Source organism: Camelina sativa, chromosome 20, assembly GCF_000633955.1.
Source record: "Camelina sativa cultivar DH55 chromosome 20, Cs, whole genome shotgun sequence".
Lineage (NCBI taxonomy): Eukaryota > Viridiplantae > Streptophyta > Magnoliopsida > Brassicales > Brassicaceae > Camelina > Camelina sativa.
The window spans coordinates 6,136,731-6,149,353 of NC_025704.1; the positions used below are offsets into that span (position 1 = coordinate 6,136,731).

At 38.4% G+C, this 12,623-nt stretch overlaps 4 protein-coding genes across 5 annotated transcripts; 3 read left to right on the forward strand and 1 right to left on the reverse strand.

Annotated features, from left to right (window-relative positions):
- LOC104769597 (protein ZINC INDUCED FACILITATOR-LIKE 1-like) lies at positions 295-4,152 on the forward strand. 2 transcript variants are annotated; one of them, XM_010493849.2, is made up of 17 exons: positions 298-542; positions 667-707; positions 842-902; positions 1,532-1,634; positions 1,741-1,846; positions 1,943-1,996; positions 2,094-2,156; positions 2,244-2,293; positions 2,386-2,461; positions 2,554-2,733; positions 2,810-2,897; positions 2,978-3,063; positions 3,148-3,255; positions 3,365-3,409; positions 3,509-3,597; positions 3,701-3,744; positions 3,850-4,152. In XM_010493849.2, the coding sequence occupies exons 1-17, from the start codon at positions 395-397 to the stop codon at positions 3,939-3,941; spliced, it is 1,434 nt and encodes a 477-aa protein (XP_010492151.1). In that variant the 5' UTR covers positions 298-394; the 3' UTR covers positions 3,942-4,152. The 2 variants fall into 2 exon arrangements, 1 of the variants encoding a protein (XP_010492151.1); XR_002036925.1 differs by lacking the exon at positions 3,850-4,152 and having other exon boundaries at positions 295-542; positions 2,978-3,058.
- On the forward strand, positions 5,354-8,312 carry LOC104769599 (protein PNS1-like). Its single transcript, XM_010493851.2, has 5 exons — positions 5,354-5,550; positions 5,645-6,058; positions 6,238-7,149; positions 7,656-7,889; positions 7,992-8,312. The coding sequence occupies exons 1-5, from the start codon at positions 5,533-5,535 to the stop codon at positions 8,163-8,165; spliced, it is 1,752 nt and encodes a 583-aa protein (XP_010492153.1). The 5' UTR covers positions 5,354-5,532; the 3' UTR covers positions 8,166-8,312.
- LOC104769601 (pentatricopeptide repeat-containing protein At5g13770, chloroplastic-like) lies at positions 9,023-11,046 on the forward strand. Its single transcript, XM_010493853.2, has one exon. The coding sequence runs from the start codon at positions 9,120-9,122 to the stop codon at positions 10,962-10,964; it is 1,845 nt and encodes a 614-aa protein (XP_010492155.1). The 5' UTR covers positions 9,023-9,119; the 3' UTR covers positions 10,965-11,046.
- LOC104769600 (N-alpha-acetyltransferase daf-31-like) lies at positions 11,021-12,310 on the reverse strand. Its single transcript, XM_010493852.2, has 2 exons — positions 11,938-12,310; positions 11,021-11,554 (listed from the first exon to the last, which is right to left on the reverse strand). The coding sequence occupies exons 1-2, from the start codon at positions 12,235-12,237 to the stop codon at positions 11,279-11,281; spliced, it is 576 nt and encodes a 191-aa protein (XP_010492154.1). The 5' UTR covers positions 12,238-12,310; the 3' UTR covers positions 11,021-11,278.

Sequence of the window (12,623 nt, forward strand, 5' to 3'; positions counted from 1 at the left end):
AAAAAAAAAAAAAAAAAAAAAAAAAAAAAAAAAAAAGAAAGTCATATGAACGTGATCTTATGTTTATTTGGAGAAACCGTTGTAGTTCCCCTATATGGATGTGGAATTATTAAGTGTTAAAGAGATAAAAAGTAGAATGTTGTAACAAAAATGTAAATAGTGCAAAGAGTAGTGTGAGGACTGACGACGGACACGCAGATTTTTTTTCTTTTTTAAAAAATATTAAGGAAAAAAAAAAAAAATGCGAATGTGACTTGTGAGGGAATAATTGAGGGGCGACATGTTCCCCTCGTTTAAACCAAATCGCCATCTTCTTCCCTCTCATTTTAATACCACATTTTCCATTCCAAAGTGTTAGGATAGATACTGGAATTAGCTAGAGAGGTGTGTGAAAATGGCGAAAGAAGAATATACGGAGTGTTTGCTGGAGAGTAAGTACCATGAGGGTTGTCCTGGATGCAAGGTTGATCAGATGAAGAGGCTTCGCCGTGGCTTTCCTTTCTCGGAGCTTTTCTCCGTTTGGATCATCGTTCTCTGCACTAGTAATACAAATCTCTCTCTCTCTCTCCTTATTTCATTCCTGCGAAGATGATCATGTTTTCTTATCTCTATATATAATTTTATTATAATCTCAATAACGATTTTGCATTTTTTGTATCGTTTCAGCTCTACCAATTTCTTCTCTTTTCCCTTTCCTTTACTTCATGGTGAGTGAGAAGTGTGAATACTGAGTACCCCACACACATAATGGTTTAAAAGTACTCTATTCTACTCACGGGAATATATTACGTTGTGGTTTGGATTTTGGTGATTATTTAAAACGTGTGATATATCGGTGTAGATTGATGATTTTGACATAGCAAAGAAGGAAGAAGACATTGGCTTTTACGCTGGATTTGTTGGTGAGTTTATTTTCCTTTTGCACAAATTTCAGCTTATGATATTATTTTTTTGGTAGGAGAGGGGAGACATTTTATTACAAACGAACATGACGTAGGCTTTATCTTGACATAACCTAGCCCTTATCTCAATTATAATGTTACAAACTGATATCTTCTTTTTTTTGTTTCAATTACTTATTAATCTAAATGCATCAATGATCTTATCGCGGAAGTATTTTAGATGTCGATCCTAAGAGGAATAAAGATTACCACACTAGAGATGCGAGATTTAAACTAATCTAGAACAAATGATTTTTAGGTTTTTGTTTTGATTAAAATGAAAGAAATGCAAGAAAGTAAAATAAAGACAAAGCATAGAATCATGAGTTTAACTATCATGGGAATGGATTAGCAATCATACTAATGAAAGACACACAAAAGTGTGTCATCCATAATCATCTTAACCTGAAATGGATCAAAAGACACACAAAACACGTAAAAATGCACACAAAGACACTCGAGGACTTGAACTTCTAAATGCAAAAAAAAAGACAATGAAAATACTAATGAAACACAATGAAACAACCATGAAAGAGCAGTAAATATAGAGTATATCACAAACTCACACTGTGTGTGTTGCCTTTTTGGAGGTTGCTCTTTTATGCTGGGACGAGCGTTGACATCTGTGATCTGCGGAATTCTTTCTGATCGTTATGGTAGAAAACCAGTAATCCTTATTGGAACCTCTTCAGTGTTAGTAATGTTTTATTTGCATTTCTTAATTCTTCAATCTCCCTTTCATAAACCCTTTTTTTTGTTTTTTTTTTTTAAAGCAATGCTTTTTGATTTTCTGTTACAGGGTTATTTTTAATACTTTGTTTGGCCTAAGTTTAAATTTCTGGATGGCCATTATCACAAGGTTTTGTCTCGGTTGTTTCAACGGTTTACTCGGCGGTCCTATCAAGGTCTCTTCTCCTCTCCTCCTCTTAAACATTATTCATACTTGCTTGTTCCATGAATACTATTTCTTGAATCTCATTGAGTCATTGTGATGAATCCAGGCATACGCAGTAGAAACGTTCCGTGATGAGTATCAAAGTTTAGCACTCTCAGCAGTAAGCTCCTTGTTCCAAATTTTGACCTCTTTTGTTTTCCTTCCAATTCAATATTAGAGAAATTTTAGAATCTTAACATATATCCCTGACCCTGTAGGTTAGTACAGCATGGGGAATTGGACTCATCATTGGCCCTGCTATAGGAGGTTTTCTTGCTCAGGTCTTCTTCTTTAACATTAAGCCTTTCTATCTAATTCTTTCACTCTTACCTCCCTTGCCCTTAGTGATTTTTTGTTTAAATTTGTAGCCAGCAAAGCAATATCCAAGTTTATTCTCACAGGATTCTATTTTTGGAAAGTAAGCGTTATTTTCTTATCTTATCTCCTCTTAGCTTTTCATTCAACTAATTAATAATATACAGCCTCATTGGTCTATAAATCATAATGCAGATTCCCCTACTGTTTGCCGTGCTTTGCAATATCCATTTTTGCATTCTTGGTGACCGTAATTTCGTTATGGATGCCGGTAAGCTCTTTACTTTTCCTGCTCCATGTAGACTCTTAGTTACTGTGTTTAGATTAGCTTTAAGCCTAGTGATGGTTGTTTCTCCTCTCCAGGAGACATTGCACAATCACAAGTCTGATGAAGATGAGTCTTTTGATGCTGTCAAAGATGATCCAGAATCTAAAAAAGTGGCAGAGAGAAATGAAAAAAAATCTCTCTGGAAAAACTGGCCACTAATGTCATCTATCATCGTCTACTGCATCTTTTCACTTCATAATATGGCTTACACAGAAGTAAGACTCTTCTTCTTCTTCCATATTCATCTTTTGTTTATTTTGGAAATAATCTTGAGCTTTCTTTTTTCGACAGATCTTTTCATTGTGGGCAAACAGCCCGAGGAAATTTGGAGGTTTGGCATACAGCACTGCTGAAGTTGGTTCTGTTCTTGCAGTTTCAGGTGTGTCCATATATACGTCTCAAAGGTAACATTTTCAATAGAAATTGTAATGTTCTGACCTAGACACAACTTCTTTCTAGGCGTTGGTCTCCTTATCTTTCAGCTTTCCCTCTACTCTTACGCGGAGAGGAATTTAGGCCCGGTCGTAGTTACACGTATATGTGGGGTAATCTCATGTTGTTCTTACTGTTAAACCTTATGTTTTTGAGGATGCACGTTCTAATCTGCTGCTTGTTTTCAATACTCACAGATTCTGTCTGTGGTTGTCTTATCAACTTACCCACTAATAGCAAAACTATCTGGTGTCGCCCTTACCGTGGCACTATATTCTGCATCCGTAGCAAAGAACGTCTTAAGCGTAAGTCTCTGATAACCTTAAAGTAGAAGAATGTGTTAATTTGGAATTTAATTAGTCTATATCCTCAACAGTTGTGTGTGTGTGTTAAATAAAATGTTAATGTGTGTAGACTTCTACTATAACTGGAACGTTCATCCTTCAAAACAGGGCTGTGGTAAGTAATTTCACAACATTGATTAATTTTACTATTTAGTTAGGTGAGAAACCATGCAATAATTAGAACCTCGTTAATTTTTTTTTTGTACAATAATAGGGACAAGACCAAAGAGGAGCAGCTAATGGGATTTCCATGACAGCGATGTCTATTTGTAAAGCAATAGGTCCAGGAGCAGCAGGAGTCATGTGCGCAACTTATTCTACCTCATTTTTTTTACATTATTATGCTTCAAATTTTGTTATGCAATTCTCTTATTGTCGTTTCGCTTACAACTTTGGTTATCCGCAGTTTTTCTTGGAGCGAGAAACGTCAGGATGCTTCTTTTCTCCCTGGTAATGTGAAATCTTCATGTTCAACTATGTAGCTATACAAGTTTAGAATATAAACACTTAACCAATGTCAGAGTATATATTAAAGATGGTGAGAATGTGCTGCAGGCACCCAAATGGTATTCTTTATACTGAATGTGGTATTGGCACTCGGAGTTCTTTGGACGTTCAAACCGTTTCTAGGTGAAAGACAACAGTAAGAAGCAAAATTAACAGTTTGATGGTATACAAATTACATCGGATGGTATTTTGATTTTGTGTGTTTAATAATATGGCATGTGTGTGCTGTCATCATCCTCTATCAATGTGAAGTCATCCTCTGTATGTTTATTGGACAAGTTGTTCACAAAATCTTGTCTCTGTGAGAACAGTTGTAAGAAGATATTTTTTTAAATAAAATTGTTTTGTAAATTAGGACAACATATGTCATTTTTTTTTTTTTTTCCACAACATGCCATTTTTCATTGTATCAGATACACTGTGCCCGTATTAAGTTTGTACAGGTTGGATTTGGACATCCAAATTCGTGGGTTCCGAAAGGAAAAAAAAAAAGTATTTTTTCGGACAACAAAATTTTATGACAAATCTCGTAACTTAGGTGGGATCGAATATATCTGCATCTGTATAAGTTGCGTTTTAGACACTAGTATTGGTCGTTATCAAATCAAATCTTGGAATAGTTAGTATTAAACAACGAGTAGATTTAATAAAGGTTTCTACATGATGTTTTCGCGATAATGGCTACAAAAAAACACCTCTTCAAATTGTTCAAACTCTTCTGAACGTAGACGGAACTCAATCTCTATGAACACTAGGCCTGGGCACTAATACCCGTTACCCGTCTCGTTACTCGGCCCTTTACCCGTTTTGCTACCCGACCCGTAAATACCCGTTAATATTTTGTATTATTATTATTATTATTTATTATTAATTTATAGAGTTAGAGTTAAAACCTAAGTTCAACTTAGCCTAACTGAATTAATATATTATTTTTATTTTCAAAATTCGTAATTTTATAATTTTGAAATTATATATTGCATAAATTTATAACATTTTTTTATCGTGTACTCGTTTTCCGGGTAATAATAAAGGGTCGGGACGAGTAAAGGGTCAACTATTTTTTACCGGGTACCCGTTTCTTCGGGTACTCGTTATTTAAGGGTCGAATATGAGTAAATTTTTTCTGTTACCCGTTAGGGTCGGGACGAGTAAAGGATCGGAGAAAATTCAAGGGTACCCGTTCCGTGCCCAGCACTAATGAACACAAGTACACAACAAAAAATCGCAACCGTTTATCTCTTAAGTCCAAACCACAGACGTGTCGCTTCTTTTTTACTTGTTGTAGCTTACACGTCAATACACAAGATAACGATCTCTCTTTCTAAAACAATCTTCACGTGTGTGTGTGTGTTTTTTTTCTTATTTAAATCAAACATGCAGACGAAGTGGAACATATCAAAACGCAGACTTGTTGTCGATGGCGAGAGTGTGCCTCACCTCACGCGCTGCAGCAACAGCAAGGTGAGAGAGATGTGCACATGTCATATTCCTTTGGTCATAGTCATATACTAATAAAACGTTACTAAATGGTGTCAACAACCAAAATCAATAAAAGTAAATCAAAAAGGTTATTGACAACAAAAAAAACAGTAACATCATCCTCACACACCAATCACACAAATAACGTAATTCTTTATCTGATATCCCACTTTTAAAAGAAACTTTTTTTCTGCCAAACATTTCAAGACAAAAGAGACGACCGCCGTCGCCGGGAAGTGACGTCACCAAAAAATGGGTGCCACAGAGCCCGTACGTTACTATCTCAGTCCGAGTCCTGCATTTTTCCTTAGCAATCACTCTCTTCTTTTGCTAAATGATCAGTTTTTATTTTTCCTTTTTGAAGGAGGTGGAGAGAGAAAGCAAAGGAGAGACGTTAAAGATAGAGAAGGAAGAAACAGAGAAGAAGCAAAGAAGAGGAGGAGGAGTAAAGGATATGGAAGAGGAGGAAGGAGAAGAGTCCAAGGATAAAGATGAAATTAGTCACCATAGATTTTTAGCGAGCTTGAACAGATTAAACCCAACTAACCCTCTTAGGATCATTGTTAATGGCGGTGGTGGTTCTAGATTCACTACGCCTACGCCTCCTCCGCCTACCAATCTCGCACAACCACTCCGATCTTCCTTAAGACAGCCACATCCTCCGCCGCCACCACGGCCGCAGACGCCTCCTACCTTCGTGCCAGAAGAGCCTCAATCTCAGACTCCTCCGCCTCCTTCTGAACATCAAACTCGTTCCATCTTCACACCAACCTCTCAAGTAATTTCATTTCCTTTTTGCATTTCAGTCTCAAAGTTTTCATTTTTCAGGGAATTAAGTACGTATTTGGTTGGTTCTATAGATTTGGAGGAAACTGATAAAAATTTGAACTTTATTGAAATTAGTTAGGATTTCTAAGTTGGGTGAGTTGAAAGTTTCCTAATTTATTTGGTTTGCAGCCAACGTTGGCATCACTGAATTCAACAAAGTACACAAACAAGTTCTTTCTGCTGCTCTTCATATTTCACAAGGTTGTTGCTATTGGGTTTGTGTGCTTCCTTGTCTTCAGAGGCGTCCAAGGTCTAATTGGATCCAATGGTCGTGTCAAAAGGAAAGAGCAAAAGATCCTCAGATTTCTACTTCCACAAGTCGAAGCTGCGTCACTCTTGAGCATCATTCTCGCATTCGTTTGGCAAATGGCTTTTCGGATTTGGCCTGAGTTCATGATTCACTTCATACTTTGGAGTACCTTTTTGATGTCTTTATCCTCAGGGATTCTCTTACTGTGTTTTCAGATGCCAGCCACTGATGCTGTTGGGGTTTGCCTCATTGCATTCTCCATTGGCTATGGTTTGTATGCTTGTTGGGTCACTCGCAGAATCAAATTCTGTTCCAAGATTTTGGTCAAGTCGTTAGAACCTGTTTCCAAGTTCTCGGATTTGAATTTACCTACCTACTACATGCTAGCTGCTGGTTTCATCTGGATGTCTCTTTGGATTTTTGGTGTCATTGGTGCTTTGAACTTCTACTTCCCACCACTTGTGATTATTGGCTTGGTGTTAAGCCTTGCTTGGACGACTGAAGTGATGAGGAATGTTGTTAATCTAACTGTGAGTAGGGTCATTGCTTTGTACTATCTTAGAGGAATGCAGTCTAGTACTCGGTTTAGTTTCCAAAGGGCCTTGTCTCGTAACCTTGGGAGTGCGTGTTTAGGATCTTTGTTTGTTCCAACGATAGAAGCCTTAAGAATCTTGGCAAGAGGGTTGAATTTACTCAAGGGTGAAGATGAGTTCATGTTTTGTTGCGCTAATTGCTGTCTCAGACTCATGGACTTCATATTCGAGCATGGCAATGGCTGGGCCTTTGTACAGGTACTATCAACTAGTTCTTTAAACCATGTCACTCTCATTTTTCGTATATTCGAATCATTTTTATCATTTTCAAGGGAGTAGGTAACAACTAGTTTGTCATGATCTCTCCTAATTAGTATATTGTATTTATCTGCAGCAGTCATTTTGGTTTCTTTATATAAATGTCTCAGAATCAGTCTAGTAACAGTATTATAATCAAGTTGGTTGTGGTGAGTCTTTGTTTTTTCCTTTTTTTCTGATATGAGAATCTTCAATCTTGCATCATCTTGAGAAGTCGAGGCACAACCACATGCATCTCTGCATTTTTAATAATTATTATGAATCACAGAAATAGTACAGTTAAGTTTTGGAATCAATAGTATTGGGTCATTTGTCTCGAGCTGGCTTGATAGTAGTAAGTTTATTGTTTCAAATAATCTAACTTTTGAGTGGGTAACAGCAGACGAGGCAAAACTAGACTAGATCACTATCCATTCAGCACTCACTAAGTAGTATTCTTGTTACAGATAGCTGCTTATGGGAAGGGATTTGTGAGGGCGTCGCAAGACACGTGGAAACTGTTTGAGGATGTAGATATGGTTGAGATCATAGATGCAGACATAACAAGCTCCATCTGCTTCCTCACGGGGATATGCAGCGGATGCGTCTGTGTAATTGTCGTGGCCGCTTGGACTCATACAGTTTACAAACCTTTTACAGCCACCATCTCCTTACTTGCCTTCTTCATTGGATACCTCATGGTAAATTACACTTTTGACTTTTGAACTCTAAAATGTTTTTGACTCAAACAGTATTCTCATCATATATAATCCTTTTGTTTTTGGGTGGGAATGTGTTAACAGACAAGGATCTCAATGGCATTGCCACACGCCTGCGTAGGTTGCTACTACACTTGCTACGCGGAGAATCCAGAAAACAGATTCTTCGACAATAAACCAATAAAAGATAGGCAAGCGTTGATTAAAAATGGACGTGTTGCTGTCACCACCCCTAGAGTTCGCCGTGCTCTAGCCTAGCTTGATCATCATTTTTTTTTACTTCCTGCCTGATTTGATATGGCTGTAGGTGTTAACATTATCAGAAATCAATAACTTTAGTTAAAAATTTGTATTTAAATATGAAAAATTAATTTAATAAGAGAAAGAGTGAAGAAGAGTCCAATATCAGTGGGGTAAGGAAGAATTTGTGGATAGACATAAGCTCGTGACATCAAACACAATCCAACTAATGTGCCAAAAGCCAAGTTGGTTGAGCTTTTTTTTTCTTTGTTGTTGGTGAGAGTGAGACCCTCTCAATTACTTTCTTCTGTACATATTTTTAACCTATTTTATTCTTTTGTTCCTTTCTGTAAATGAGTATATTCCATTCTCAAAAATTTTAAAGTAGTTGGTTTTTAAGCTTTTTGTAGTCCATCTTTTTTTTTAAGTATTTTAGGGCTTTAGCTTTCTCTATATCAGTATATTGGTATATTCCTTTCTCTACTTTGCTTCACTGAGTTCAGCAACAAAAATAAACAGTGATTTATTGCTGCCTACATAAACTTTTTAGCAGTCGTCCTCTGTGTATCACACATGACAACTTATACCAAAAGTGTAAAGAAGTAACTTAGTTGGTGACTTGGTGTCTGTACCTTGTTGTAATAAAAAGGTCAGCTTGATAATCAAACTAATAAGTTCCGTTCAGTTTCTATAAGTTGTTATAAACCGAAAAGGCCCATCAAAGCCCAGTTACAAGAATCCTAAACCGATCTCTCTAATAAAGAAGTCCAATCTTATCATCACATGAAATCTAAAATACGCCACGTGATTCGTTGATGACACACGAACCCGAATACTCTCACAAAAAAATAAAAATTCAAACGTGTGGTCGAATTTTATCCTCGCGCTGAACTAGCATCCACAGGTGAAAGAAGAAGAAAAGAGAAGAGAGCTCTCTCTCTCTCTCCTCCTTAGACACACACACACACACAAATGGCAATCGCGAGTGGGTCGTGGGTAGCCACCGTGAACCACCATACAAATCCCCACAGCTTCACCTCTCCGACCAAACACATTTTCTTTCTTTCACAAAAGCCTCACCATTCCCATGTCTGCTGCTCTCTCGTTCTTGAGGAAGATGAAAAGAAGTCGCCTGGTCCGAAAGAAGACAAGTGGCCACTTTTCGGACCGGGCACAGATGGTCTTAACCGGGTCTTATCCAGGTTTCTCCGAGACCCGGAAACACGGAAACTCTCTTCTGAATTCTACGAGAAAGCTAAGGAGAACTCAGAGTTGAGGACTACGAAGCATCTGATCACTTACTTGGTGAGTTCCAAGAACTGGGACCTGCTCCTCTCGCTCTGTGAGGATCTCAGGGAACATAAAGCATTGCCCGATGCTCAAACGTGTTCCAATCTGATCCGGAGTTGCATTAGTGATAGGAGATTCCGAATTACGCATTGCTTACTTAGCGTGTTTAGATCAGACAAATCATTGGCCGCGTCTGCATCTGATGCAGCTATGAAAGGCTTTAACAAACTCCAGATGTATAGTAGCACGATCCAAGTTTTTGATAGGATGAAACAATCTGGGGCAGTTGAGCCAAGCCCGGGCTGTTATTGCAGGATCATGGAGGCTCATGAGAGGATTGGTGACAAACAAAAGGTGGTTGAGTTGTTTCAAGAGTTCAAGAGTCAGAGGTTAAGTTTCTTGGCCAAGGAATCAGGCAGCATCTACACAATTTTATGTTCTTCCCTTGCAAAATCAGGACGGGCAATCGAAGCTCTAGAAGTTTTGGAGGAGATGAAAGATAAAGGAATTCCAGAAAGTAGTGAGTTGTACTCTACGCTGATCCGTGCCTTTGCAGAAGCACTGGAGGTTGAAATAGCTGAGAAGCTGTTCAAAGAAGCAGGGCGGAAGAAACTGTTGAAGGATCCAGAGATGTGTTTGAAGGTTGTATTGATGTATGTCCGAGAAGGAAAAATGGAGAGAACTCTAGAGGTTGTGGCTGCGATGAGAAAGGCTGAGTTAAAGGTCACTGACTGCATACTCTGCGCGATTGTGAACGGATTCTGTAAGCAAAGAGGTTTTGCGGAAGCAATTAGGGTTTATGAATGGGCCATGAAGCAAGAATGTGAGGCTGGGCAAGTGACTTACGCAATAGCCATCAATGCATACTGTCGGCTGGAGAAGTACGACAAGGCTGAAATGTTGTTTAATGAGATGGTGAAGAAAGGATTTGACAAATGTGTTGTCGCATACTCAAACATAATGGATATGTACGGAAAAACAAGGAGGCTAAGTGATGCGGTGAAACTAATGGCGAAGATGAAACAAAGAGGGTGCAAACCCAACATTTGGATTTACAATTCCTTGATTGATATGCACGGAAGAGCTATGGACATAAGGCGGGTTGAAAAGATATGGAAAGAGATGAAGAGAGCAAAGGTGTTGCCGGATAAGGTGAGTTACACAAGCATGATCAGTGCGTATAATAGAGCAAAAGAGTTGGAGAGGTGTATGGAGCTTTACCAGGAGTTTAGGATGAACAGAGGAAAGATCGATAGGGCCATGGGAGGAATCATGGTTGGTGTATTCTCAAAAACCAGCAGGATTGATGAGCTAATGAGACTGTTGCAGGACATGAAAGTTGAAGGAACCAGACTTGATGCGAGGCTCTACACCTCAGCTTTGAATGCTCTGCGTGATGCTGGTCTCAATTCCCAGATCAGGTGGCTGCAGGAAAGCTTCGACGCTGCACAAACTAGTGCTTCAAGATATTCTAATATGAAGAACACAAAAAATTTGCAGGGTTCTGGAGTTGAAAGTAAACTGTAGAAGTCAAGATTCTTTTGTAATTAAAATATACAACATTGCCACAGAGATCTTGTATCTTGCAAATAGAAGATTTCCATCTCAAGTTGTAAAGCCTTAATGAAAAGCTAGTGATTTCCAAAACATGATACATAAAAAGAACGGCTAAGTTTCAAGTACAACCAAAGAAAGACAAAGGAGTATCACAGAGTGATTAACCAAATGTATTTTTTTCACTCGAAATCATATGAATGCAAAATAGTGAGCAGTACTAGAGCGAGCCAGCGAACCCCACCTCAATATACTCATAATTATCTTGCAGCCCTGCCTTCAGAGTCTCACTTCGAAACTGCTTTAGCATCTGTAGCTTGAGTTGTTTCAACAGGTTTTGCATCACCAGAACAACATCCACCTCCATGGTGATGATGACTGTGGCCGTGGTGATGGTTTTGCTTCCCCTTAAGATGCTTTCGCATATCATAAGCATCCTCCCCATCCGCGTAATACTTTGCTTCTACATCATTAATCTTGTAGCCTAATGTCTCTGTGTACAGGTTGAATGCTGCTCGGTTACTTCTCCTCACATGCAGCGAAACATACTCTGCCTCATAAACCTGCCACATAACCATAATAATGATTAAAACAGCTCAAGTAATCAACATTGGTTCTCCTGTTTTATATTCATAGATAATCAGAAACCAATCGTCTCTGTCATTCATTCCAAAGCATAGCACAATAAGAGGCAACACTTGAATTCTCTAATACAGTCTACAACAGAGCTTGAGTTGCTTCAAATTCCAATCAAGAGAAGAAGAAAACACAATTCAAGATGTGAAAAAGTAGCTACCAACAAAAGCTATTAACTTATCATCATTATATCAATCTTTAAGATAAACTCAAATCACACAAATTCGTTTATAAGAACATATCATCCAAATTATACAATACAAATCTAAAATGCAAAACATATAAAGGAGGAATAAAAAGATCAAGTAACCTGTTCCATAGCAGCCTGAGCGGCGGTCATGAGCTTAGTAGCGAGACCGAGCTTCCTATGAGTACGAAGAACAGCGAGAGAAGTGATATGGCCGTGACACTCATTGCTCTCTTCCTCCATCTTGGCCAACACATAGCCAACGATGCGACCATTGTAGTCCTCGGCGACGTAGAGAAGCTGAGGCCATGAGAGGATATGGTAGAGGTAATACTTCATCTGGTAGTTCTCAGGAAGACACATGAGATTGCAGGCTTGCATCGCCAACAAATCATCCACCGTCGCTCGCCTGATGCAAACCATGGCTGCTCTCAATGCTCTGCTTGATTTCTTCTCTCTCTCTCTCGCGGGGGATAAAGAGGGGTTAGGGTTTTCTCGGTCTAAATTAATAATCCCTTCTCGGTGCTTTTATTAATCTGGGGACGAATTGTAATTAACTGAAAAATACGGGGTCCTTATTGAAACTTTCGCTGATAGTTTCGAGGCATATTGATAAAAATTCTTAAAACTTTTTATTTGGACATTCTGGTCCAATTGGACACTAAACTAGGGGTGTGATCTGGATTGCCCCAAGTTTATTTTTACAAGATCTTATTGGTCAATATGATAAAACAAATTGGTAACTTGGTTAATTTGTTACTTTCATGGAAGTAAAAAGGAACAGAGAGCTTTGTATACCAAAAAATATT